General features: G+C 31.7%; 1 protein-coding gene across 1 annotated transcript in view; it reads left to right on the forward strand.

Annotated features, from left to right (window-relative positions):
• The window catches only part of LOC114333681 (transcription elongation regulator 1), a 139,034-nt gene that overhangs the window by 100,193 nt on the left and 12,445 nt on the right, over nt 1–26,396 (forward strand). Inside the window, exons 11-13 of the mRNA XM_028283622.2 lie at nt 14,524–14,910; nt 16,630–16,803; nt 21,176–21,466. Coding sequence (XP_028139423.1) covers nt 14,524–14,910; nt 16,630–16,803; nt 21,176–21,466 — 852 coding nt within the window. The remainder of the gene's footprint in view (nt 1–14,523; nt 14,911–16,629; nt 16,804–21,175; nt 21,467–26,396) is intronic.

A 26,396-nucleotide genomic window follows, 5' to 3' on the forward strand; every position in this document is an offset into this window, starting at 1 on the left:
GCCTTGCGGAAGCCCGTTGTAAAGTACTCTTGGACCATGTAAAACGTTATGACTATCTCGCAAAAATACTTTTCTATTAGCAAACAAATTTAAAATATTTATAGAGACTCTTTTATTGATGCCAAACGTTACCATTTTTGAATATAATATTTCCAAATCTACCACATCATAAGCCCCTTTAAGGTCCACAAAAAGACACAACATGTAATTATTTTTTGATAGACACAATTGAGCATCTGTAACTAAATGGGAGATTGCATCAATTGTGCCTATACCTCTACGAAATCCATACTGATTTTTTGGTAAAATTGATCTGTTTTCGACAAAATGTTCGAGTCTAAATTTTATAAGCCTTTCGAAAGTTTTTGTAATACACGATAACAATGAAATAGGTCGGTAGGACGAAGGTAAGTCAGGTGGTTTCTTAGGTTTCGCTAGAAGACACACAATTATATTTTTAAGACTATCTGAATACTTTTGTTTCAACCACCAATCATTAAAAATTTCTAAGAGAAGAAGTTTACCACTTTCAGGCAATTTATTTATTATCGTATAAGTAAACCCGTCAAGTCCAGGTGCAGTATTTTTTGATTTTTTTAAGGCTAATTCTAATTCCGAAAAGCTAAAATTTTTTGAGAAGGTGTCTGAGTCTTGATGGAAGTGAAATTGATTAATGTTGTCGTTAAAAATTGGACCTGCAGCAGATGAAGGAGCCAATGTATCAAGAACTTTTTGAATAAGGCTTTCGTCTAATTGTGGTTTTCTTTTTTGATGGTGTTTATTGCAAATAGATCTTACAGTGTTCCATATCTCAGTCAGAGGAGTGTTTTTATTTAATTTATTCAAAAACATTTTCCAACTGTTTTTTTGTTTAAGTTTGAACGTACGTTTGACATTAGCAGAAATGTCTTGATATTGTAGATAATTGATAAAATTACCTTGTTTTTTAAACTCGCTGAGAGCTTCTTTTCGTTTTTTAACAATCGCAGAACATTCCTCATCCCACCAATAAGGTCTTGGTACAGAAGGTGTGAAAGATTTCTTAATAGGCATAGATTTCGATGCTGCGACCGTGATTGCATTGAGGAAAAATTCGATTTTGTCTACCGAAGTTGAATTCCTATCTAAATTATTGAGCTTACTAATTTCTAATTCAAAAATATTTCCAAAAACAGACCAGTCAGCACGAGAGTCATTCCATTTTGTTGATGGGTTGATGACAAAGGAGGAGGGATTGATTTGAATTTCTATATTGATTGGGTAGTGATCTGAACCTAATGAATCTGAATCTACTGACCAAGCTATACGGTCGGCTAAAAGGGGAGATGTTAGAGTTAAGTCAACGGCTGAATGGTTACTAGTTGGGGATATTCTTGTTGGTGTTCCGTCATTTAATGTAATTATTTCACAATAATCCATGGCCTCCACTAATATTCTACCATTTCTGTCGTCTGCAATTGGCCCCCACATACCGTGGTGAGCATTAAAATCTCCCAGAAAAATAGTTTTTGCAATATTAAACTGAAGGAATAGGTTGATCCAGTCATTTATTTCTATTCTAACATCTGATGATCTATAGATTGATACTAATGAGAGATTAATTTTGTTCAAAAAAACTGCGCATGCTTCTATACTGTCATCGAAATTATTATTAATTTCGGATTCTTGGTAATCTATTCCCTGTCTGATGAAAATACCTACGCCACCGTAACCATCTTCACGACATTTATTGATAAAGTTATATCCGTTAAGTCTAAAATGATGACCGGATGTGAGCCATATTTCTGATAGAACTATTATATCTGTATGGTAGTTGTTAATATGATGCATAAGACTGCCTTTGTTACTATAAATGGATCTACAATTCCATTGTAATATAGTTAGTTTTTCTGTAATATTTTTAGTAGCCATTTTCACTATCTGTGAGAATGGATTCTAAATTATCTTCATTATTATCGAATATTGTAATGATATTGTCCCTGATTTTATTTAATTCAAATTTTCCTTGATTATTAATTATATTTGTAATTAATGAATATATCTGTGAGATAAGTTTATCTCGACAAAACATGAAATTATTCTGTTGTGGAGCGGGTGTATATGGAGGAAGAGAAATTTGTCTTTTTTGATGGGAATTTTCTAAATCTGAATTACTAGTGCTTGGAATCTGAGAAGAAGTGTCAGTTCTTCGCCTTTTAATTGTTTTTGATTCTAATGCGGTTGAATTTGATTTTGGTTTATTTAAAGGAGCATAATAAATTGTTTTGTTTGCTGGTGCTAAATCGGGAAAATTTTCAAGATTATTTAATATATCAAACCTATTGTTGGTATTAATTTTGGCATAAGCTGGATTGTTAATCGATAATTCGGCATCCTTAAAACTTTTATTTTCGAAAGCCATTACTTTTTTTATGTCGTGTTGTTTTTTGTACATTGGGCAATCTCTTGAAATTGAAGGATGATCAGAAGATTTACAGTGAACGCACATTTGCAACTCGGAATTACATTCAGCGGAAGAATGCTCATTTGCACATCGAGAACAACGAGATTTGCCTTTACATTGAACGATATTGTGTCCGTAACGTAAACATTTTCCACATTGGACAACTGGATGGATGTATGGTTCTACAGGGAAATTAACCATATTTATATTAATAAAGGACGGAATTTTATTACCTTTAAAATTTATTACTACCAATTGTCTATTGACAAATTCTTCTTGTTTGGTTTCAGGGTTTATAATTTTTCGTTTCATTCTTCGCACTTCCGCCACTGGAACTATAGAATTAATTGCTTTTTTCAAGTATTCTTCAGTAAAAAAGGTATCAACGCCACGTATTATGCCTCGTTTATGCGTGAAAAATTTTGGAATATAAGCAATCAACTTATTTTTTGTTAGTATTTCGTGATTAATTAATAAATTAGCGATTTTGTATGTTCTAAAAATTACCTTAACACGTTTTAAACCTACAGAATGAATATCAATAACATCATTTCTAAATTCAATTACTTGTTGTAAATAAAAGCCAATTCTGATAGGAAAAAGACGACCAAGATTCTTATCGGTATGTTCCAAAAATACCTGATACGGACCTGCATCCGTTGGTTGATATTTATTATCAAAGTCATATTTTTCGAAACCTGAGGATACTGTATCCATTGAAGAAACATTAATTTTATTATCATTATTAATTATTTGAATATTAGTATTTAAATTAACCGAGGGCGGACCAGGACCGCCCCCGTTACCTGACATTTTCTGTACAGCAAATCTGTCTTCAAAACTCTAGTTTTCCGCAAAGTACCACAAAACAGAAACTATTGATAAAACTCTGCACGTGGAAACAAGGCCGGAATGTACCAAAAAACTGCCAAAATTAATAATTCTTTGGGACGAACTCCAAAAAACGAACACGACTTTGACAGTTATTTTGTTCTTTGGAGTTATAGAGCAAAAATTGAAAAAGACGATTTTCGGGCGCCATTTTGTTTATACAGGGTGTCCCGAAAAGATTGGTCATAAATTATACCACAGATTCTGGAGTCAAAAATATGTTGATTAAACCTAACTTACCTTAGTACAAATATGCGCATAAAAAAAGTTATAGCCCTTTGAAGTTACAAAATGAAAATCAATTTTTTTTCAATATTTCGAAAATTATTAGAGATTTTTTATTGAAAATTTTTTGCTCAATTAGAAATCCAATGAAATCAATTCATTTGTGGTCATCTGATTGAATACAACCAATAAAACCAACATTATACTGAAAACAGATCCCATGGGCTGTTTTCACTCAATCATGTAGCTATGGATACCTACATTTCGTTTCATTTCGATTTTGACATTTCAAATATTCAATATTTCAAAATGTCACGATTTGGTTGTAATACTGATGAGAATATTAATGAAATTATCGAATCAAATATACCAAAGAATACTGTTTACAGTAAAAAATTTGTATGGAAAGCGTTTATGGACTTTTGCAATGATAGAAAATATGAATTAGATGGAAATCGGACGGTGGAAGAATTGTTAATTGCACATTTAAATAAATTGTTTCTGCTCTGTATTTTTTTTTCATAACCAGCAAAAAATTTTCTATCCGAATAACCCTCGAACATTGATAAATGCTCAAAAATTTTTTAACAACTTTCTCAAGCTTGTTGCTTACAGGCAACAGACCTCCGCCTACGGCGTCGGTCTGTTTCCAAGCAACAAGCTTTCGAAATCTGTTATAAATTTTTTTCGAACAATTATCAATGTCCTTGGGTTATTACTACTGAAAATAGACTTGTGGCATTCTTATGGAAAGAGCGTCTTAACAAAAAATTATAGTGAAATTTGTGCACCCCATAAAAATTTTATGGGGGTTTTGTTCCCTTAAACCCCCCTAAACTTTTGTGTATGTTCGTACTAAATTATTCTTAAAGTATTATTAGTTAAACACAGTGTTTTTAAAACTTTTTTGCCTCTTAGTACTTTCTTAAAAACCAGTTTTTATCGAGATATTTTGAATATTTGTCAAATCCACCACCTATTTATATATGGTTATGTACGATTTTAGAGACCTGGTAATAATATGAAAAATCTATAATTTACATTTTTATAATATGAAAATATACTAAGAGGCAAAAAAGTTTTAAAACGCTGTGTACACTAATGGTACCGCAATAAAAGTTTAATTGGAACGTACACAAACATTTGGGGGTTTAAAGGAACGAAACCCCCATACAATTTTTATGTAAACATAATAAAAAAGAAGCCTCATCTCGATAAAAACGGGTTTATCGAAAAAAGGCTAAGAGGCAAAAAAGTTTTAAAAACATTGTGTCTAACTATTGGTAATACAATAATAATTCAATTGGAACGTACACAAAAGTTTGGGAGGGGTTTAAGGGAACAAAACCCCATACAATTTTTATGGGGTGCACAAATTTCACTATAATTTATTGTTAAGATTTTTCTGCTATAAGAATGCCACATGCCTATTTTCAATAAAAAATCTCTAATAGTTTTCGATATATTGGAAAAAATTGATTTTTATTTTGTAACTTTAAAGGGCTATAACTCTTTTTATGTGCACATTTGTACTAAGGTAAGTTAGGTTCAATCAACATATTTTTGACCCCAGAATCTATGGTATAATTTATGACCAATCTTTTCGGGACACCCTGTATAAAAAGTAGTGCACTATCTGCGGACTTTGCATACCTATATTATTAATATATACAATCATAAGATTCGATTCCAGCAATAAAATTGCTGGTAAATAACTTTTCTCAAAAATGGCCTATTCTCCGATAATCTGCCCAGACTAAAACAGTGTCAGAAAAATTAAAAAGGATAGGAAACAAGTATAGTATCACAACAACATTTAAAACAACCAATGCACTCATGTCTATCCTGTCCAAAACCAAAACCAACAACATACAAGAGAGGACAAAGAATTGCATCTATAAAGTACCCTATGAATGCAACAATTTCTATGTGGTAGAAACCGCAAGGCCACTAAGTGTTACGATAAACGAGCATAAAACATAGATAAAAAACAGGAAATTCGACAAGTCACAGATCTGCGCAAACATGCGCTGGGACAACGAACACAGAAGGTTTGTTCCAAAACACAATTTTTGTACGGTCTAGAAATCGTGACGAAACTGTTTGTGCGGTTTTTCTGCGCATGTTCATCATTTGTACCGTAATTCGAAAACCAATCCTACTACGCAGGTCAGTTCAAAGAGTACTTGCATTTATCCTTCTTCTTCTTCTTCTTCTTCTTCTTCTTCTTCTTCTTCTTCTTCTTCTTCTTCTTCTTCTTCTTCTTCTTCTTCTTCTTCTTCTTCTTTTTGTATAGACATGCCTCTGCCTGTTTTTTTAATGTGCCTCTAGTAAGTTGTCGTTCCATCGTTTTCGTGGTCTTCCCACTGATCGTCTTCCTATTGGGGAACCGTCTCTCGCTGTCGTGACTACCCTATTTGTTGTCATTCGGATTATGTGGTCATTCCATTCTATTCTTCTGTTTCTTACCCAGTTATTAATGTTATCCACCTTGCATCTCCGTCGTATATCTGTACTTCTAGCTCTGTCCCATAGAGTCTTACCATAGATTTTTCGAAGGGTTTTCATCTCCGCTGTTTCGAGCAATCTTTTTGTCCTCTCTGTGTCGGGTCGTGTTTCTGCCTCGTATGTCATTATTGGTCTGATGACTGTTTTGTAAAGTCTGCCTTTCATTTCTTTTCCGACATTTTTATTTCTCCATATTGTGTCATTCAGGCAACCTGCGGCTCTGTTTGCTCTATTCACTTGATCTTCCACTTCTGTTTCGAGCCTTCCGTAGCTAGATAGTGTGATGCCTAGGTATTTAAACTCCATCACTTGTTCTATTATCTGACCTTCCAGCTCCAATTTACATCTTATTGGATCTGCTGTTATAACCATGCATTTTGTCTTTTTTGAGGAAATTAACATGTTAAATTTTCTGGCGATTATGTTGAATTGGTGCAGCATACGTTGTAAATCATCTTCACTTTGAGAGATTAGTATTGCATCGTCCGCATAGCAGATTATTTTAAGTTGCTTTTCTCCCATTTGGTATCCTTTTTTAGTTCTTATTTTTTTTTTATTATTTCGTCCATGATCAGGTTGAACAATAAAGGACTCAAGGAATCCCCCTGTCTTAACCCATTGCCACTTGCATTTATCCGTGTATTGAAATTATAGTCAGGAAACTGTCACTGGAAGATCATAATTTTTGTTGGAACACTCGGAACGACGATGCGATGAACGAATCTCTGTTTGTTGGCACGTATTTTGTTTAACGCTCAGGAGCGTGATCGTTAGAAGACGATTTTTCGTTGTGTTGGAACAAACCTAGCGTACAAAGGAAAGATACATCAATAATCATGAAGTAAACACATGAAAAAGAGAAAAATTAAAGCAGCATCTCTCATCCTACTCAATGAAGAAAAATGTGTACCAAACCCATCAGTAGAATGTAGCAGGCTTTGATTGCAAATAATAAAAGAAATAGTCAACAACTAGAATATACCAATAATAGAGAATAAGAAAATCTGAAACACATCGTCTACAGTGACACACATATAAATAGTGCAGAAACACACAGAACAATCAGAATTATATGTCTCGTAGAGCATAAAATCAACCCTCAGATATTTTCAGCCATAGAGTGGCTGTAGCCTACAACACCGCGGTCAAGTAATTCAATTTCAATTTTTGAAAAGACGTAACTCTTAACAACTGTCACAGTTATACACCTTTTTAAAACAATTCTTAACACCTTGGCTGCCTTAAGAGATATTTATAAACTTACGTTGAGTGCATTACCAGGCATATACGTCTCGTAGTCAATTTTTGCCACAGTGGGTTACAACACAGTCGACGCAGCCAACCGTTAGTGTAATACGAGGTCTGTTTGTCTCGTGACGCAGCCAAGGTGTTAAACAAACCTTTTTTTTTTGAAAACAATTTTCGGAGTGACCCCCTCTGTAGCTCAGCGGTAAGAGCGCCTACCTTTGGACCTAAAGTTTGTGAATTCGAATCTCACCTGGGTGGAGAATTTTTCATTTATTAAAAATTATTGCCGTGAAAAATATTGGTCTAGATATTGACAAACGAGTAAAGGAGTGAATAACCACATCTTCCAGTAAATGTAAAGCATTTCATCAGTCGGAATTGCCAGATACCTGTCAGGTCCCTGAAGAAGCAGAAGGGTTGGTACTTAAACTGCTTCTTTGGTTTCCTATTTAAATTAAACTCTATTTCGGTTCAGGTACATTATATTTTCAACTCACAATCGGTGACTAAATCATAAAAACTTATTTACGATAATAATATCGCGACCTAGCTCAACGTCATGTCGACATCGTCTTTACGTTAATACACACAACCAAACTTATATGGAATCACCATGTATTTCAAAGCAATATTTATTTCTTTTGGAAAAACTTGTTGTTGCGAAGAATAAAGGTTTTTATTGTTGTTTAACAAATCGATAAGACAATCAGATAGTACAGCTCGGTACGGGATAGGTTATTTGCTTGAGTTGCAAATTCAACGAAAATAAATAAACTAACTTTTGCGTCCAAAAACGAAAATATGCCTAATGTGGGGTTATAGAACTTACAACGGGAAAAGATTATTGGTCTTGTGGAGCAAGTAATGTTCTCAAAGGGACATAGCTGCAGAGCTAGGTAACAGGAACCTATGCAAAACCTATGCTAGGTAACAGGAACTAGGAAAGCTCAAAAATAAAGCAAGGGAAAGTCGCCAGAAAGTAACAACGGCTCGCCACGATCGTTTAATTGTCCAATCAGCTGGAAGACACCCAACTATTTCTCACCTTCAGCTCCAAAGACAGCTTTTGGAAGCTGCAGGTGTAACTGTTTCAGTTGAAACGATAAGAAGAAGAGTTCGTGCCAAGAAGTATACAGCAGGATACAATTAAGAGTTCCCGAGTTATCCAGGCAGCACAAGATTGATCGCCTAAATTGGTATCTTCACAAGCAAAACTAACATTGGGAATTGACAAAATGTGCTATTTTCAGAAAAAGTCAGGATTGGTGTAAAATCAGATGACCCACGAAATCGTGTACTTAGATGTAGAAGAAGACAAGTAAGAACGAAAACTGTCAGATCTGTTCACAAATATACAAGGGGAAGTATCTTGTTCTGGAGAGGAATTGTGATCCGTAAAAAAACTCCTTTAATTTTCATCCAATCAACTTTAATTGCTCACAGGTATATTGATAACCTGTAGTTAGGCTCTGGAGAGGTGCAACAGGAGAAATTTTAATTATCATGCATGAAAATGGACCTCCACATACCATTAGAGTGACTAGAGACATCATTGAAGCAGAAGGTATCCCTTTTTGGAGTTGGCTGCTTGCTCATCCAAGCTTAACCCTATAGAGTATTTGTGGAATTTCCTTAAAAGAAAAATTAGAGCTCGCCGGGGTTATATCGGAATACCTATACAAAATACCTACCTACTGAGAAATACGATTCTTAATATGATTATCGGTACTCAAATACAAAAGTAATCATAGTAATCAAAGTAAAGAATACTGTAAATGACTACATTATACAAAAGTAACGATTTGTAACGAATACTCAAAAGTAACTATAATCAACATCACTATATTAGAGATCCTCAGAGGGTGTAGATATGTATGACTACCTCTAAAGGAACTGAAACAAATCCTACGTCTTAATATCGTATTACAACAAAATAACTTATATGGATGCCGTAGCAACATTTGATTATAGCAGCGTACCCACGCAAACTGAAGCTTGCATAAGGACTAGAGGTGATAACACTGACTACAAAAAAAAAACAAAAAAATAAATAAAAACAATTTAAACATTATTCGTTTTGCATTGAAATTTTTAATGCTATTGATTTTAAAACAACTAGGTAGTTTCAATTTGTTTTTTAAATACTTTATTGTTTTATTGAATTGTTTTGTATTTGTTATTAAATTGCTTTAAAATAAATATTGTGTGACTTCGTGTGTTCTTTTTTTTAATTAGCACAAAATAATAAGAAATATCTGATGATTCCATATAAGTTTGGTTGTGTGTATGTACTAACTACAATAATAATTGTTCTTTATCACCAGGGTTATATTTATATATGTTATAGTCAAAGCCCGAATTTCAGGCACTCCTAGGTTTGACTAGGCAATCCTCAGGTCTGACTGACGATCTTAGTCAAAGCCCGGAATAAAGTTACAGTTTCGGCCTTTGACTAGTCAAACCTAGGAGAGACTAAGTTGGTCAGGCAAAGGTCGAAATTTAATTTTATGAAATCGGGATTTGACTAGTCAAACCCCGATCAGCTATTAAAATGTCGTAATTTGTTAGATTAGGTTTAATAAAACGTCATTTTTTAATTTTAATGTTTATTATTTTTATATTGTCGTAATTAAACTTTAAAAAAAATAGTGTTTATTCTCACATGTTGAGGCATTATGTCATTCAGAGTTGCACAATACGTTAGACCTTTTACACTTTTGAAGGGCATTTCTTATTGCGGTAGCATTTTATAAAGCCTTGTCCTCCAAATTTAGAATCTTTTATACTTATTTCTCTTAGAGACAGCTTAATGTCTGAAACATCTTCTAAATTAAGAAAATTCTCTTTGTATTCTCTTATTTGATTTCTTAAAACAGGTTTGTTTATTGTTCCGTATTTCGTACCAACTCTATATAAACCGTCAATTGTTTCATCTTGTGTGATACCCAAAATATTTCGAGCATCTCCTTTGGCTCCGATAGAAATTGGAGGAATTTTTTTTCACTTAATTGTTTCATAGTATTTGCCTGGGCATGAAGTCCTTCAATTGCCTTTCCTATATTTATTTTAATCTTTTCTGTCTGTGTAACAATACTTATTCTCAGCTTTGATATAGCCAAAGGAGATGCTCGAAATATTTTGTGTAGGTATCACAAAAGCTAAAACAATTGACGGTTTATATAGATTTGGTATGAAATACGTAACAATAAACATTCTTTTTTCAAGAAATCAAATAAGAGAATGCAAAGAGAATTTTCTTAATTTCGAAGATGTTCCAGACGTTAAGATGTCTCTAAGAGAAATTAGTACAAAATATTCTAAATTTGGAGGACAATGCTTTATAAAATGCTACTGCAATAAGAAATGCCCTTCAAAATTATGTCAGTGTAAAGAAGGTCTAACGTATTGTGCAACTCTAAATGCCATAATCCCTCAACATTTGAGAATAAACACTATTATTTTATTTTAGTTACGAAAATATAAAAATAATAAACATTGAAATTCAAAAATTACGTTTTATTAAACCTAATCTAATAAATTACGACATTTTAATAGCTGATCGGGGTTTGACCAGTCAAACCCCGATTTCATAAAATTAAATTTCGACCTTTGCCTGATCAACTTAGTCTCTCCTAGGTTTGACTAGTCAAAGGCCGAAACTGTAATTTATTTCGGGCTTTGACTAAGATCGTCAGTCAGACCTGAGGATTGCCTAGTCAAACCTAGGAGTGCCTGAAATTCGGGCTTTGACTATAACATATACACCTTTAAATAATATCAAGCATGACATTTGAATGTTACTCAAGGTTATTGAATCCAAGAGTTTCTAATACTTTGATTATTAAATTTGAGTAAGGTTTAAACATATTTTAGATGAATTATACAGTGTCATATATTAGCCCATTTAATACATACATTTAATTTTTGTGGTTGCTATGCATGCACTTCGTAGAAAATCCTGGGGTTTGAATCACACCAATAATGGCAATTGTGACGATTTACAGTTTTGTTTATGAAAAACGCATTCATCGGAGAAACAAAATATTAAAGACAAACTGTGGATCGGTCAAAGCTTGGTCACTCATTATTCTTACTAAGTCATTAAGTTCCTACACTAAGGAAATTAAAAAAAAAACTTTAACACTATATCTTATGCGACCCCATTGCCATTAAAAAATGTTGCGGAGATTCTTACCCTGAATTAAAATAGACGTGTCGCTCGGATTTTCAAAAATATTATCGCAGTTCCTGGTTATGCCTCTGCTTCGTTTCCGTCCGGCCACGTTGTATATTTACCTATATATTTCCAATTCAGTATGGGATTGTATAAAGTTTCTACTAGAATTCAAATAGGCCATAACATTTAAGTTTTTTATGACCTATTATTTGATCTTAAAACATATTTAGATGTTTATTCCATGAAAAAACCAATAAAAATTTTGAATATAGCGTATGCTCTATTATTTATTCTAATTTTTTAGTATATTTTGTGTATATATTTGTTGATTCATTATTCATAAATTTATATTTCATGTTTTATTCAAATCAGTGGCCACAGATTCAAATTTTTTTAGCTGTGTGATTTTTTATGTGTTTGTTGTTTAAACTTACTTTTAAAGAAGAATAGCTATGTTAAGCTATGATACAAATTGATTATTTATTTTATATAAAATTTGCAATATAATTACTTATAAATTAAAAAAAAATTGAAACCAACATAATTTAAAAATTTAACAATTTCAGAATATTTGTAGTACGATAGTAAACTTCTTAAAATTTTAAATATATATATTTTTTTCAGTGATTTTATGTCGATATGTTTTCAACATAATAAATTTTCGTTAATAATGTATTTTATTGTTTTACCTCTTTAAATAATTTTCGAAAGGCTTGTATAAGGATATTAGTTAATAGTGATATGCCATCAATGACAAAACACATTTTGGACACTAAGGGATTTTTAATATGGGGCTTATCGGTGATTAATCATACATTTCTTAAACTGTTTATCAAGAATATTTTTTTGTAAAACGAACATTAAATTATTTTTTGTACGTTTTCATCCATCAAATCCGTTAAGTTGGATTTATATTATCCAAAATACGACATTGCCGATAGTTTTGAGAGATATATTTTTCACGTCAGATCTTGTCTGACCGAGTCTTGTTCTGATCGTGTTCTTCTAGTTTCGGATAATACAAATCTACCATTGCGCAATGCTGTCCATGTATTAAAATTTTTGTCCGTAAACCAGATGAACATATTACAACCAGAATAAAATCCATATGCTAATGAATACTGCTATATCAAAATAAACAATTTTGTGCAATACTCTCCTCAATATATTTATAGCACAAATGTCTGAGCCAGCTTACAAATTCAGATAATTTTTCAATAACTATTATTGGTTTGACAAGGGTAAACTATATGTGCAAATACTCACACACTGTCGATTATCGTTACTCACCCTAACTAAAGTTATGTACCATTATATAAATGTACCATTTTATTACTTTAATCTTTTAGCATATTCCCTATGTAGATTGTTTCCGACACTCTTTTTACACCATTGATATAAAGTGTTGTTAGCAGTGTTCAGAGCCAGCAGAGAATTGAATAACCTCTCAAATGAGCTAGCACACGACCCCTATTCTCAGTTAAAAACTCATCGATTACATCATCACGTTCAGATGGATGACGTCACTAGTATGATATATATGTCAAAAAATCATAATTTAAAAGTAACAATCGACGAAGTTGCCGGATTACGAAATAACAAATTTATTCCAAACATTTGCATCATACTGTATATTTGTGAGAGTAGGAGTATAGGTCTATAGCTATGGTACGGTATTTTTTCTTTTTTGTGTATCAAGCTTATAATCGTCTGTGGTACTATTCCTTCAAACAAGCATTTACTGAAAAATATCTTTAATTTTTTATCCACTCTCCACATTCTACCATTTGAATTATATCTGTACCAGAAGCTTTATTTATTTCCGTATAATATCTATATTCTTCCATATATCTAATTACATTTTCTCTTTCTTCTTCTTCGATTATTGGTGATAGTTAATCAGTGTCGAGAAAGAATAAAAACATACACCTACCTTGGTACGAACGTCAATGAATATTGGGACCATTCCATAGAAATCAAATGCATTTCAAAAGATGGCTAAGGTATTCAAATATCATGATTTATCAATACCTATAAAAATCAGGTTACTACGATGTTTTATCTTTCCTATACTGTTGTACGGAGTTGAGTCGTGGTCTGTCACATACACCACCTACAAGAAACTTGAGGCTTTTCAAATGTGGCTTTATTGTCATCCTGAAGATATCTTATACGGATCACGTTACTAATCGGGGTGTTTTGCTGAGAATGCAAAAAGAAAAAGAGCTGTTAACCACAATAAAAACAGGCCAAAATCGAATGATTTTCTTCCTCGGTCACATCATGAGGAATTGCGAAAGATATGGATCCGCTGCAACTAATCTTGCAAGGAAAAGGAACGATTTCCTGGCTGAAAAATCTACGTACGTAGTTAAACAACAACCACAAATCTTTTTAGAGCAGCAGTGTGCAAAGTACAGATTGCCATGATGGTCGCCAACATCCGAAACGGATAGGCGCTACAAGAAGAAGAATCAGCGCCGAAGACACATAATTAAAGATGTAGTTTTTTATTCTTCTTTCAAATCCATATAAACGGTATGTATGGATGAAAAAGTATTTGGATTATTTTTTGTTTAGTAAAAAGGTAAAAATAAAAAAAAGATTTTTAAACTTCTCGAACATATATTGTAGAATTGTCCTAATATAAGCCTATATTTAATATCACGTTTTCAAACGTGATGTGAAGTGTTTAAGATTTTTAATATTTTAAATTACATAATTACTTGCTGCTTTTTTTTGATATTTGAAACATATAGATTGATGTTTTATACATGAAACTAATTTAATAATTTATTGGTTGGCAGAAGTATCCAACTTATAATAAGTTGTAAATTTCTAGCCGACATTTTCTCTTCCAGCATTTTCAGCATACTAATAATTTTTTTCCTTACAGGTTACATACAGAAATAAATATAATTCTTATCTTGCGATATGTTGATTGAATGCTAATTTTATTACTATTAAAAATATTAGACATAGTTTTTAACCTCGGAGCCTTTACGTCAAATAACACTGATACTATTTACAGGTGCGGAAAGACTTCATAGCAATGCTCAGAGAACATTCAGACATCGACCGCCACTCGCATTGGTCGGACGTCAAAAGAAAAGTAGACAGCGATTCCAGGTACAAGGCAGTTGACTCACACAACTTACGCGAGGACTGGTTTAGAGATTACTGCAAGATGTTAAAGGAAGAAAAGAAGAGGGCCAAAGAAAAGGATCGCGAACACAAGAGAGAAAAAGAGAAGCACAAGAAGAAGGACAAAGACAGGGATCGAGATAAGGAAAAGAAATCGAAAGACAAGGATAAGGATAAGGACAAAGAAAAGGATAAAGATAAAGAGAAGGAGAAAGAAAAAGACGATTCTAAAATGGACGAAGATCTTAACGACGATTCCATTAAGGAAGTGGAGGTAGGTTATTTTGATTTTGAGTTTTATTAAAATAGACAAGTGGTGTATTCAACTTGAAATAACAGAGAAATGGTCGATTTTAGGTGTATAAAGCTACCAACACCTTTTGTAGTGCTTAAATATACCTTTAAAATGAGCAATATTAAATGTCGATTACATTCAAACTAAGCGAGATATGCTGCAAAAAAAATTGATCACTAATGTATTTTAACAAAAATTAGAAGTATATTTTAACCCCTCATCCACCAGAATTTAAATACATAGTTTTCCTTCTACAATACCTTCTTTATAGTGTTATTTCTATGGATGTTCAAAAAGTTGGGCGAGTTTAAAATGAATGGGTTTTGAAAAAAATAAAATCAAATTATAGAGCGCATTTTTAAATTTTCTTAAAAATCTTCCTTTTCCTCCATGCAACTTGATAATGATAAGAGATGATTTGAGCATGCACAAAAAAAAACGAAACTCTTTTCACCTATCATATCTCTTTTTGTATTATAACTAGAAGATTGATGTAGGAACGAATAACTTCGTGTTGTTGTATTAGATAACGTGTGGTCCAAAATTATTGTCACCATAGGTGGCTCTGAACAACAGAGATAGTTATACAATGCATCTCTATTATTAATTCAGATATACTTTCCAGTTTACGTCAACTTTGACAGATACTTGTCAGTGTACGTACGTCAACTTAAAAAACACTATAATTGAACATCAAAAGTAGCAGAGGAAGCAAAATTTTAACTTAATACGAATTAAAAGGTCTTGAGCTTAGGTATCTTTTCAACGTGTTTTCAATCTTTATTCTTGTTTGGAAAAGTGATCATAACAACACCACTGAATATAGCAGCAGTTGGCCGTGACGTCACACTCCGGCGGTCTTTCAGATTAAAACAAGACACACGTAATTTTTTGTACGGATAGCTTTGATCCCAATAATTGTGGATCGCTCGTTACAAAAATTTTTTATATATTTTTTTTCGTAGATGCACAGTTTTTAAGGTATTCGTAAAAAACTTTTGGCTTGAAATTTTGTTTTAATACTCTTTAAATTGTACTGAATATGTATTTAATTTAAAAATAAAATAATTTTACCATAATTTCAAAAAAAAATCACAAAAATTTGCTTGAAATGTTGGTTTCAATCCATACCCCCCCCCCCTTAATAAAATGTTTGCAAATACACGGTGTCAAATCGGTCACTGTTTCAAAATAGCATTGGTAGTTTTTTCTAAAACAGTCGGTAGAACATAGCATAATCATATATTTATAGAATTCTCAAGAACTTTTCTATCGAAATCTTTAATAATATACAGGGAATATTTAAAATATGTATTTTGCTGATATGTAAATTGTGTACAACATGGCCAGATTTTCATTTTAGATGTGGAATATTAAATTTAATTATGACAAGAATTAATATTTTTTGGTGTACAAGATAGTTGGCTTATCCAGATCGATTATTTTGCGCCGCATCGACGAAACCATCAACACAACAATCGGATACACGGAATCAGACATATCATAAGAATCCGAGAAATGGAAGTGAACTGACAAGACTGAAGATTGAAGTGCTGGAAACAGCAAGAAATTTAGTGTGCCAATGATAGAGTTAATGAAACACACCTATAGGTGTTTAAAAATAACATAAGTTTGTAGTTTGTTTGGATTGTATAATTACCATAGCTGCTTATCACTTACTACTATTAATTGTTTCAGGAAGGAGAAAAAGAAGGCGAAACAGAAGAGCAGACCCAAGATCAGAAAGATCGTCAAGCAAGAGCCCAGGCTAGTTTACGTGAAAGAGAGAAGGAAGTTCAACGTACATTAGCTACCCACATGCGCGACAGAGACAAAGAAAGGGAACAGCATAAAAGGGATGAAGCTATTCAGGTAGATTTCAGATTTAATAGTTCCACTGTATAACACCAATAAAGGGCCTAGCCGGGTAAGATGATGAAAACTGCCCCCCAACTCGATTCGAATTCCATATAGGTAACCATTTAGCATATATAGTGAAACTAACTTTCTGAAATTTTTAGCCCCCTAGGTGGTCATGTGACCCACCTAGAGCCTAATTAGGGTTTTTATTTTTTATCTCAGCCGCATCGAGAACTAGCGAAAAACTTTAAATAAAAAAGTTGAAAGCTTTAAAAAGTTCTGTCCGGAATTTTTTTTTAAATTTTTGGCGGGAAATTTAAATTTTAGAACGATTTTAAAATTTTAAATGAGTATAAAAAAATAACTAAGACATTCGTTTTCACGAAAAAATGTTTAACGTGTATTTTTGCATAATAGTTTTCCCTGAATTTTTTCAAATTTTTAAAATTGCTGAAACGTACCTTTAAAAATAAAAAACCGCATTTTTCGTTTTTTTTTTCGTTTTTTTTTATACAATTTTATACATATTTTTCAAAAAAGGTAACACCGTCACTAGAATAGGTAAAAACAAAAAAAATATTGGGGTTTGCTTAATAAAAATTTTTCGTAATGCCATACATTTTCCAGATACAGGGCGTTGAAGACAACAAAACTTTACACATTTTTTACGATTTTGCCGAAACTACTGGCAACATTGTAATAAAATTTGGCGAGTTTTAGAGGTTGTTGTGCATTTTTTGACATACAATTAAGAATTTTATATTTATCATTGGCTCGCATAGGAGTAATGGTCTGAACTTTTTAAAGAAAAACTATAGTACGCCACTGACATATTTCAAACTAATAATCGTTTTTGAATTCCGCGTTCAATTTGTGACAAACAATCTATCTTCCTGTTTTTTCATACGACGCGCCATTTTTATTCAAAAAATAAAACATCTTAACCCTTACAAAGTATTCGAACTTCTAGTAGCCCAATAAATGACCGTTTTGAAGTGTATGTTCCAGGGCCAACTCCGAATTGCATGAAAATTTGGATTTAGGTTCTACATACCCTCCACTTCAAAGTTGAATTTGTGCCGTTGGTTGCTTTTACTTGGGGGGTGACATTTACCCCTTCTCGGGGGGTGAAAAACGCGTGTTTAAAATAAGGCCGGAAATGGATAAATTGACTTGTTTTAAGCACCTTTTGTTCTATAAAGTTTTTTACGTAAGTCAATACTTTTCGAGTTATTCGCGATTTAAAATGTTGATTTTTCGACAAAAAGACTACGTTTTCAGACCGTTTTTCCCAAATTACTCAAAAAGTAAATATTTTATCGAAAAAATATTTTTAGCAAAAGTGTAGCCTATAAAAAAACGAAAAAAATGGTGTACCAGAAAAGTCTACAAATTGAGTAGAAACAAAGTTGTAGCTCATGAAAAATACGTTCTTATTCGTCTAATTCCAAATCGAATAATTCAACGCGAAATCACCGAAGAAAGAAGCGTTTTTCGGGAAAACCTTATTAACATTTTTAAAGTATCGAAAAAAAGCTTATTATTTGTTTTTTACAAAAGTTAACACAATAAAAAATAAACGAGTTACACTAAAAAAAGTTGGCACCTTTTTTTTGGTAAAAAAAATCGTGAAAACCTCCATCTATTTAGCACCCTAAATGAAATTAATCGTTTGGCTTTACCATCTATTTTAACTGTATGTGTATTGTTTATATGATCTGTAACTTTGATTGCTTTGAAGTGCTTATTTTTGAAAACATTTGGTTTTATAGTAAAAAAAATTTTTTCTCAAAATTTTTGAAAAATTTCATTTTTTCAAAATACCTTAAAAAGTATTAGTGATAAGAAAAATCTTAAAGAGTAAAAAAATGTAGGTCTTGCTATTATAAATATGCTAGTTTCATTTTGTTTCTCCGTAAGACAAAAATTGGTTAAGATATGGCTGTTCAAAATTTGCATACACTCGTGATAAGTGACCCATTCAAGCTTTCTCAATTATAACCCTTTCAAAAATAAATACTTTAAACCGGTGAGACTGACAGACCATATAAAAAATAGATAGGTAAGTAAATTGTTTGTAAAGCGGTAGCGATTAATTTCATTTGGGGAGCTAAACACGGCGAGATTTTCATGATTTTTTACAAAAAAAGAGGGCCAACTTTATTTTGAGCGTAACTCGCTTATTTTTAATGCTAAAACTTTTGTTAACAATTAAAACAAAGCTTTTTATAAACACTTTAAAAAAGTTTAAATGGGTTTTTCCCGAAAAGTGCTTAATTTTTCGGTGATTTCACCTTGAAATATTCGATTTGGAATTAGACGAATAAGAACGTATTTTTCATGAGCTACAACTTTGTTTTTATTTGATTGATAGACTTTACTGATACACCATTTTTTTGGGTTTTTTATAAGCTACACTTTTGCTGAGGATATTTTTTTCGATAAAATATTTACTTTTTGAGTTATTTGCGAAAAACCGTCAGAAAACGTAGTTTTTTTTATTCGAAAAATCAATATTTTTAATGGCAAATAACTCGAAAAGTATTGACTTACGTAAAAACTCTATAGAACAAAAGTTGCTTAAAATCAGTCAATTTATCCATTTCCGGTCTTATCTTGAACGTATAATTTTTCACCCCCGAGAAGGGGTGACTGTCACCCCCCAAGTAAAAGCAACCAACGGCACGATTTCAACTTTGAAGTGGAGGGTACGTAGAACCTAAATCCAAATTTTCATGCAATTCGGAGTTGCCCCTGAAAATTACACGGTATCGCCGAATTTCCCGTTCATTTACTGGGCTATAGTAGTTTTTACATCTATATAAACTCGTACATCCTTTATAAAAACTAATTCGAATACTTTGGAAGCGTTAAGATATTTTATTTTTTGCAGCAAAACGGCGCGTCGTATGAAAAAATGAGAAGATAGTTTTTTTATCGCAAAGGACATCGCACACATCTTATGGAAAATATAATGTCACTCAAATTCAATAAAATTTATACGAATAGATTCGTTTTAAATCAACGGTCAAATCTTATCATTGCGCCAACTCTATATTTTCAATAATAAGAGCAGAAATTGATATAAATAAATCTGAAATCAAATGGATACGTACATAAGTTAGAGAGAGAGAAAAAATATTTTAAAACACCCAAATTGTCGGTACTCCATAAATCAGAGGATTAGTTTCACTAATTCGCCTAGGCCCAGCGGGGGGTTTAAGCTCTTTTGAATAGCACCCAGAGCAATAATGATGGTAACTGACACTTTTACTGACTCAAAAAATGTGATTTCGATAAACTTTAATTGCAATTTGCGCCGTAATTAATCATAATTAAGAGTTGGCGCAATGATAAGATTTGATCGTTAATTTAAAACGAATCTATTCGTATAAATTTTATTGAATTTGAGTGACATTATATTTTCCATAAGATGTGTGCGATGTCCTTTAACGAGGAATTCAAAAATGATTGTTACTTTGAAATATATCAGTGGCTTACTATCTTTTTTCTTTGAAAAGTTTAGACCATTACCCCTATGCCCGCCAATGATGAATACGAAATCCTTAATTGTATGTCAAAACATGCACAATAACTACCTCTTAAAACCCGTAAAGTTTTATTACAATGTTGCCAGTAGTTTCGGCAAAATTGCAAAAAATGTGTAAAATTTTGTTTTCTTCAACGCCCTGTACCTTGAAAATGGATGGCGTTACAAAAAATTTTTATTAAGCAAACCCCAATTATTTTTCAGTTTTTTACCTATTCTAGTGACGGTGTTAACTTTATTTGAAAAATATGTATAAAATTGTATCGAAAAACGAAAAAAAAAAACCGAAAAAATGCTGTTTTTATTTTTAAAGGTGCGTTTCACCAATTTTAAAAATTTGAAAAATTCAGGGTGAAACATTATGCAAAAATACACTTTATATATTTTTTTCGTGAAAACGAATGTCGTTAGTTTTTTTTTTATATTCATTTAAAATTTTAAAACCGTTCTAAAATTTAAATTTCCCGCCAAAAATTAAAAAAAAAAGAATTTTCGGACAGAATTTTTTAAAGCTTACAACTTTTTTATTTAAAGTTTTTCGCTAGTTCTCGATGCGTCTTAGATAAAAAATAAAAACATAAAAAGCCTAATTAGGCTCTAGGTGGGCCACATGACCACCTAGGGGGCTAAAAATTTCATAAAGTGAGTTTCACTATATATGCTAAACGGTGACCTATATGGAATTCGAATCGAGTTGGGGGCAGTTTTCATCATCTTACCTGGCTAGGCCCTTTATAAATGTTATATTTTAACCGTTAATATTTTATGTTAACTGCATTATAGTTAAATGATAAATCAGATTTATATTTTTATATACCAATTTAATTTTTTCAGCATTTCAATGCATTGCTAAGCGATTTGGTAAGAAATTCTGATCTTAGTTGGCGAGAAGTGAAGAGAATTTTGAGAAAAGATCATAGATGGGACTTAGCTGACAGTCTTAACAGAGAAGATAAAGAAAAATTGTTTAATGATCACGTTGAACAATTGGTGAAACGAAAACGCCAAAATTTCAGAGAACTTTTGGACGAAACAGTTGAAGTTACATTGGTAAGCGCGTGGAAGGAGATTAAGAAAATCATTAGAGATGACCCAAGGTATACGAAGTTCACATCTAGTGAAAGAGTAAGTTATTTTTAAATTATTTTTTAAACTTGCTATAGTTCTTTCTCTGTATCTTTGCACAAGTATTTTATTCACGAATTATTTTTTATTTACGTCTCTTTCCTGTAGGGCTTTTCATTCACAGTCACTTGTTTCGAGCTTCAGTCATATGTCGTATAATCCGTATATATTAATATTATACACAGATTATACAACATATGACATAAGCTCGAAACAAATGACAATCGATGAAAAGCTCTATTCATAGAAACTGAAACGATTAATTTAAGTCTACTCTGGGCTAATTAGCAAAATTCATGGAAAAGTTATTTACCAGCAATTTTATTGCTGGAATCGAATTATAAGATCCTATATATTAATAATATAGGTATGCAAAGTCCGCAGATAGTGTGCTACTTTTTTTATAAATAAAATGGCGCCGACAAATCGTATTTTTTTCAATTATTGCTCTATAACTCCGAAGATTTTAACTTTACATCAAAAACACCCAAATAAAAATTCACCGCAATTAAATTCTGCATAGAGATATGTTTTCCCCGATTTGCTCCGACGAAAATTTTCCTCGGAAAATGCGTTTTCCCAACAAAATCTCTAATTTTCAAATAAAGTTTTAGGTAAGTAATTATTAATCAATAATTAAATAATTTAGTGACATCAAAGCTTTCTTGGTATAGATTGTAATTCCAGAAGCCAGTGAAAATTAAACGAATATTTTAGTAACAATTCAATTGTTAATTAACAATTTACGATCGCAATAATAACCAAAATAATCATGATACATTGATCAAACTTATAAAGATTATAAAGATTAGATGCTTATTTAATATTTTATCGACAAAATATAAATTTTTCGTTTTTTTGCATAATCTTTAAATTTTGAAAAAAAAAATAGTTATAATACGATGGTCTAATTGGTAAAGTACAAAGAAAGGTTATTTACCAGCAATTTTATTGCTGGAATCGAATATTATGTTCCTATATATTAATAATATAGGTATGCAAAGTCCGCAGATAGTGTGCTACTTTTTTTATTAACAAAATGGCGCCCCCAAATCGTGTTTTTTCAATTATTTGTCTATAACTCCGAAGATTTTAACTTACGACAAAAACAGATAAAAATTCACCCCAATTTAATTCTACATAGAGTTATGTTTTTCCCGATTTGCTCCGACGAAAATTTTCCTCGGAAAATGTAGGTTTTCCCAACAAAATCTAGAATTTTCAAATAAATTTTTTGGGCAAGTAATTATTTATCAATAATTAAATAACTTGGTGAAATAAAAGCTTTCTTGGTATAGATAATAACTGCAGAAGCCGGTGAAAATTAAACGGATATTTTAGCAACAATTCAATTGTTAATTAACAATTTTCAGTCGCAATATAAACCAAAATTATCATGAGACATTGATCAAACTTAGAAAGATTATAAAGATGTGATGCCTATTTAATATTTTGTCGACAAAATATAAATTTTTCATTTTTTTGCATAATCTTTAAATGTTTAAAAAAATAGTTACATATAAACAAATTAACATTTCTCAGAAATTGTTTATTATATTATAATTTTAAAAAATACTTAAAATGCGTATTTCAAAGGTTTTGAAAATGAATGCTTTATTATTTTTTTCCAACTATTTGCAAAAAAGTTATGAAACAGCAAAGTAAACATACGATTACTCTGTTGTTTATAATTTGTTTTAATTGTTTCAAAGCTTAAAAGTGAGTTTATGGTATAAACTAATTACTCTCAAAAAATATCAAACATTAGTTCAATGGTTATGTTTTAATCAAAGAATAAAATTTTTTTTTGTAATTTTTAGCGCGGAAGTAGGCTTGATACAGAGCCGGAGCTAAAATGTTCACTCGAAGCGATTGACACGCAGCATACAAATACTACTATGCTTCGCGCGGCGGTCGTCGCTTCGAGTGAAAATTTAGCTATGGTAGGTACTGTATTAGTCTACTTTCGCGCGTGTAAATTACAAAAAAAATATTTATAATCTTTAATTAAAATATAACCATTAAACTAATAATCGATTTTTTTGTAAGTAATTAGCTTGTACTTTAAACTCACTTTTACGCTTTGATAGAATTAAAAAATATATATAAACAACGTAGTAATCGTATGTTTACTTTGCTGTTTCATAACTTTTTTGCAAATGGTTGCAAAAAAGTTTTAAAGCGTTCATTTCCAAGATCTTTGAAATACGCATTTTACCTATTTTTTAAAATTAGAATATAATAAAAACTTTCTGAGAAACGTTAATTTGTTTATAACTATTTTTTTAAACATTTAAAGAATATTCAAAAAAATTAAAAATTTATATTTTGTCGACAAAATATTAAATACAGTTGAGTCCGCGAGTCTTTACCCGTGCGTCATCATTTAAAGCATACGAAATAAGTCGGAAATTTACTAAACGCAACGGCACGTGGATATTATTCCGATCACGGGTTATAGTATAAAATTTGACGTTATCAAATAAATTGAATGTCAAATTTAAGTTTTGCTTTAAAATTTTGGTGCATAATTACAGCTACATTTGAAGTAGCTTAATAAATTATTTTATTATCATTGATTAATAAATAAATAAACATTTTATAAAAAAATTCGATAACATATTTTCTTTTTGTTATTTTATTCAATTTGGCGGAACCTTAAACACAAGCATTCAACTGTGTCAACAATGAGGTTAGATTTGTACGTTGTCAAAATTTATCGTAAAATAACATAAACTTATTACAAAATTTCTAACTCCAATATAAAATTAGTTGTGAAAACAACTGTTTATATACTATAAAAAACTTCAAAATGCAAAAATTCGACCAAATAACAGCAAAAAATTCAACAAACTGACAGCCACAAAAGTAAACAAACCAAAACGTCAGAAATTGTACTTAAAATATGTGAAGACACCCCCAATCGTCTTTCTTTGTAACTATCTCTTTTCAATGCACTGAGTCTAAATCGTTCATAAAAATAACATGTGTCTTTACTTAATAACAGGCAGCAGCTGGTTTGTCATTAATTTTATGCGTGGAAGAGAATGATGCTAAATAAAAAGTATGTGTTTTATCTCGCCAGGTATTAATGACGCACGGGTAAAGACTCGCGGACTCAACTGTAGGCATATTATCTTTATAAGATTTCAAAGTTTGATCAGTGTATCATAATTATTTTGGTTATTATTGCGACCGTAAATTATTAATTAACAATTGAATTGTTGCTAAAATATTCGTTTAATTTTCACCGGCTTCTGGAACTATAATCTAAACCAAGAAAGATTTATGTCACCAAGTTATTTAATTATTGGTAGATAATTACTTATCTAAAACTTTATTTGAAATTTAAAGATTTTGTTGGGAAAACCCGCATTTTCCGAGGAAAAGTTTCGTCGGAGCAGATCGTGAAAAACATTTCTTTATGCAGAATTTAATTTTGGTGAATTTTTATTAGGGTGTTTTTGGTGAAAAGTTAAAATGTTCAGAGTTCTGGAGCAAAAATTGAAAAAAACACGTTTTGTAGGCGCCATTTTGTTAATAAAAAAAGTAGCACACTATCTGCGGACTTTGCATACCTATATTATTAATATATATAATCATAAGCTTCGATTCCAGCAATAAAATTGCTGGTAAATAACTTTTCCCAAAAATGGCCTATTCTCTGATAATCAGCCCAGACTAGTCGTCTGCCTATAGACAACACCATTCATTGCACAAAGACAGCCATATATAATGATGGTCGGTGATTGATTTATCTACTGACAATAGTGCTTTTCATTCATAGTCATTTGTTTCGAGCTTCTGTTATATGTCGTATAATCCGTGTATATTAATATTATATTAATGTTAGTTTGGCTTCCGAACAGAGCGCACGTGTCGGTCCGAAGGTCTTGTTAAATAGTGAAAGTGAAATAAAAATATAAATAAACTCTCAGTTCGCTAAACCGGGGCATTCACGTTCCGATTTTTGGTCCGACTAGAGAGAGAGAGAGTGATACGTTGGATCTAAAATCAGACCGTGAGTGGGTGGTGGTACCACTAGTAAGACCACTAGTGGTCCAACTAAGAAAGTTGGAGCGTGAATGCCGATGTTGGATGTTGGATTAAAAGTTTCCACTACACTGCTCATTTTCATAGTTGATTTTTTCGTGAACGGAGTAACAGATTGCGCTATTTTTTTATTATCTTAGATATTTGCAGTTGTGCAAAGATTTAATTAAATTTCTTTTTTGTACTTATACCGGGTGGAAGATGTTTTTCTTATGTTAAGTTTGTAGTCTTATGTTTTGTGAACATTTTGTTTTTTGAATCTCCCTGATATCTTTAGCTTTCTAAAGATAAAGAAACTAACAAAGAAAATAGGTGGTTTTACGCCTTAACATGTATTTTAACTGAAACAAAACTAAATTAACACTAAAAAATAACAGTTAACAAAACTTTAAAAACAGAAAGGCACATAACGTAAACTATTGTCGATCAGGTAAGCGGTATGCACAGCACAACATAAGAGAGACGAGATTGTTTAATGGAGGCTATATGATGTTTTGGGGTGGAATTTCCCTGAACGTAATACGGATTCGGTGACTACCTGGAGGCTCTTTAAATATCGAGAGGTACATTACACATATTATTTTTCTTTGAACACTGTTTTTCTTTAGCATATGACTTAGCAAGACATGACCTCCTCACGTATTGCAGTCATAAGTTAAAACACTTTAAAAAGTAAACGTTAAAAAGTAAAACCGTCTAGTCTATTTGTTATTAAAGATATCAGAGAAATTAAAAAAATAAATGGTTCACAAAATATCAGACTACAACATAGTATCGATGCATAACCACCATTTTACCTTTTCCTCCCTAAAGGGTGTCTCAAACTTTTGTTTCGGTTAAATCACATGTTAAACTACAAAGCCGTCTATTTTCTTTG

Source organism: Diabrotica virgifera, chromosome 6, assembly GCF_917563875.1.
Source record: "Diabrotica virgifera virgifera chromosome 6, PGI_DIABVI_V3a".
Lineage (NCBI taxonomy): Eukaryota > Metazoa > Arthropoda > Insecta > Coleoptera > Chrysomelidae > Diabrotica > Diabrotica virgifera.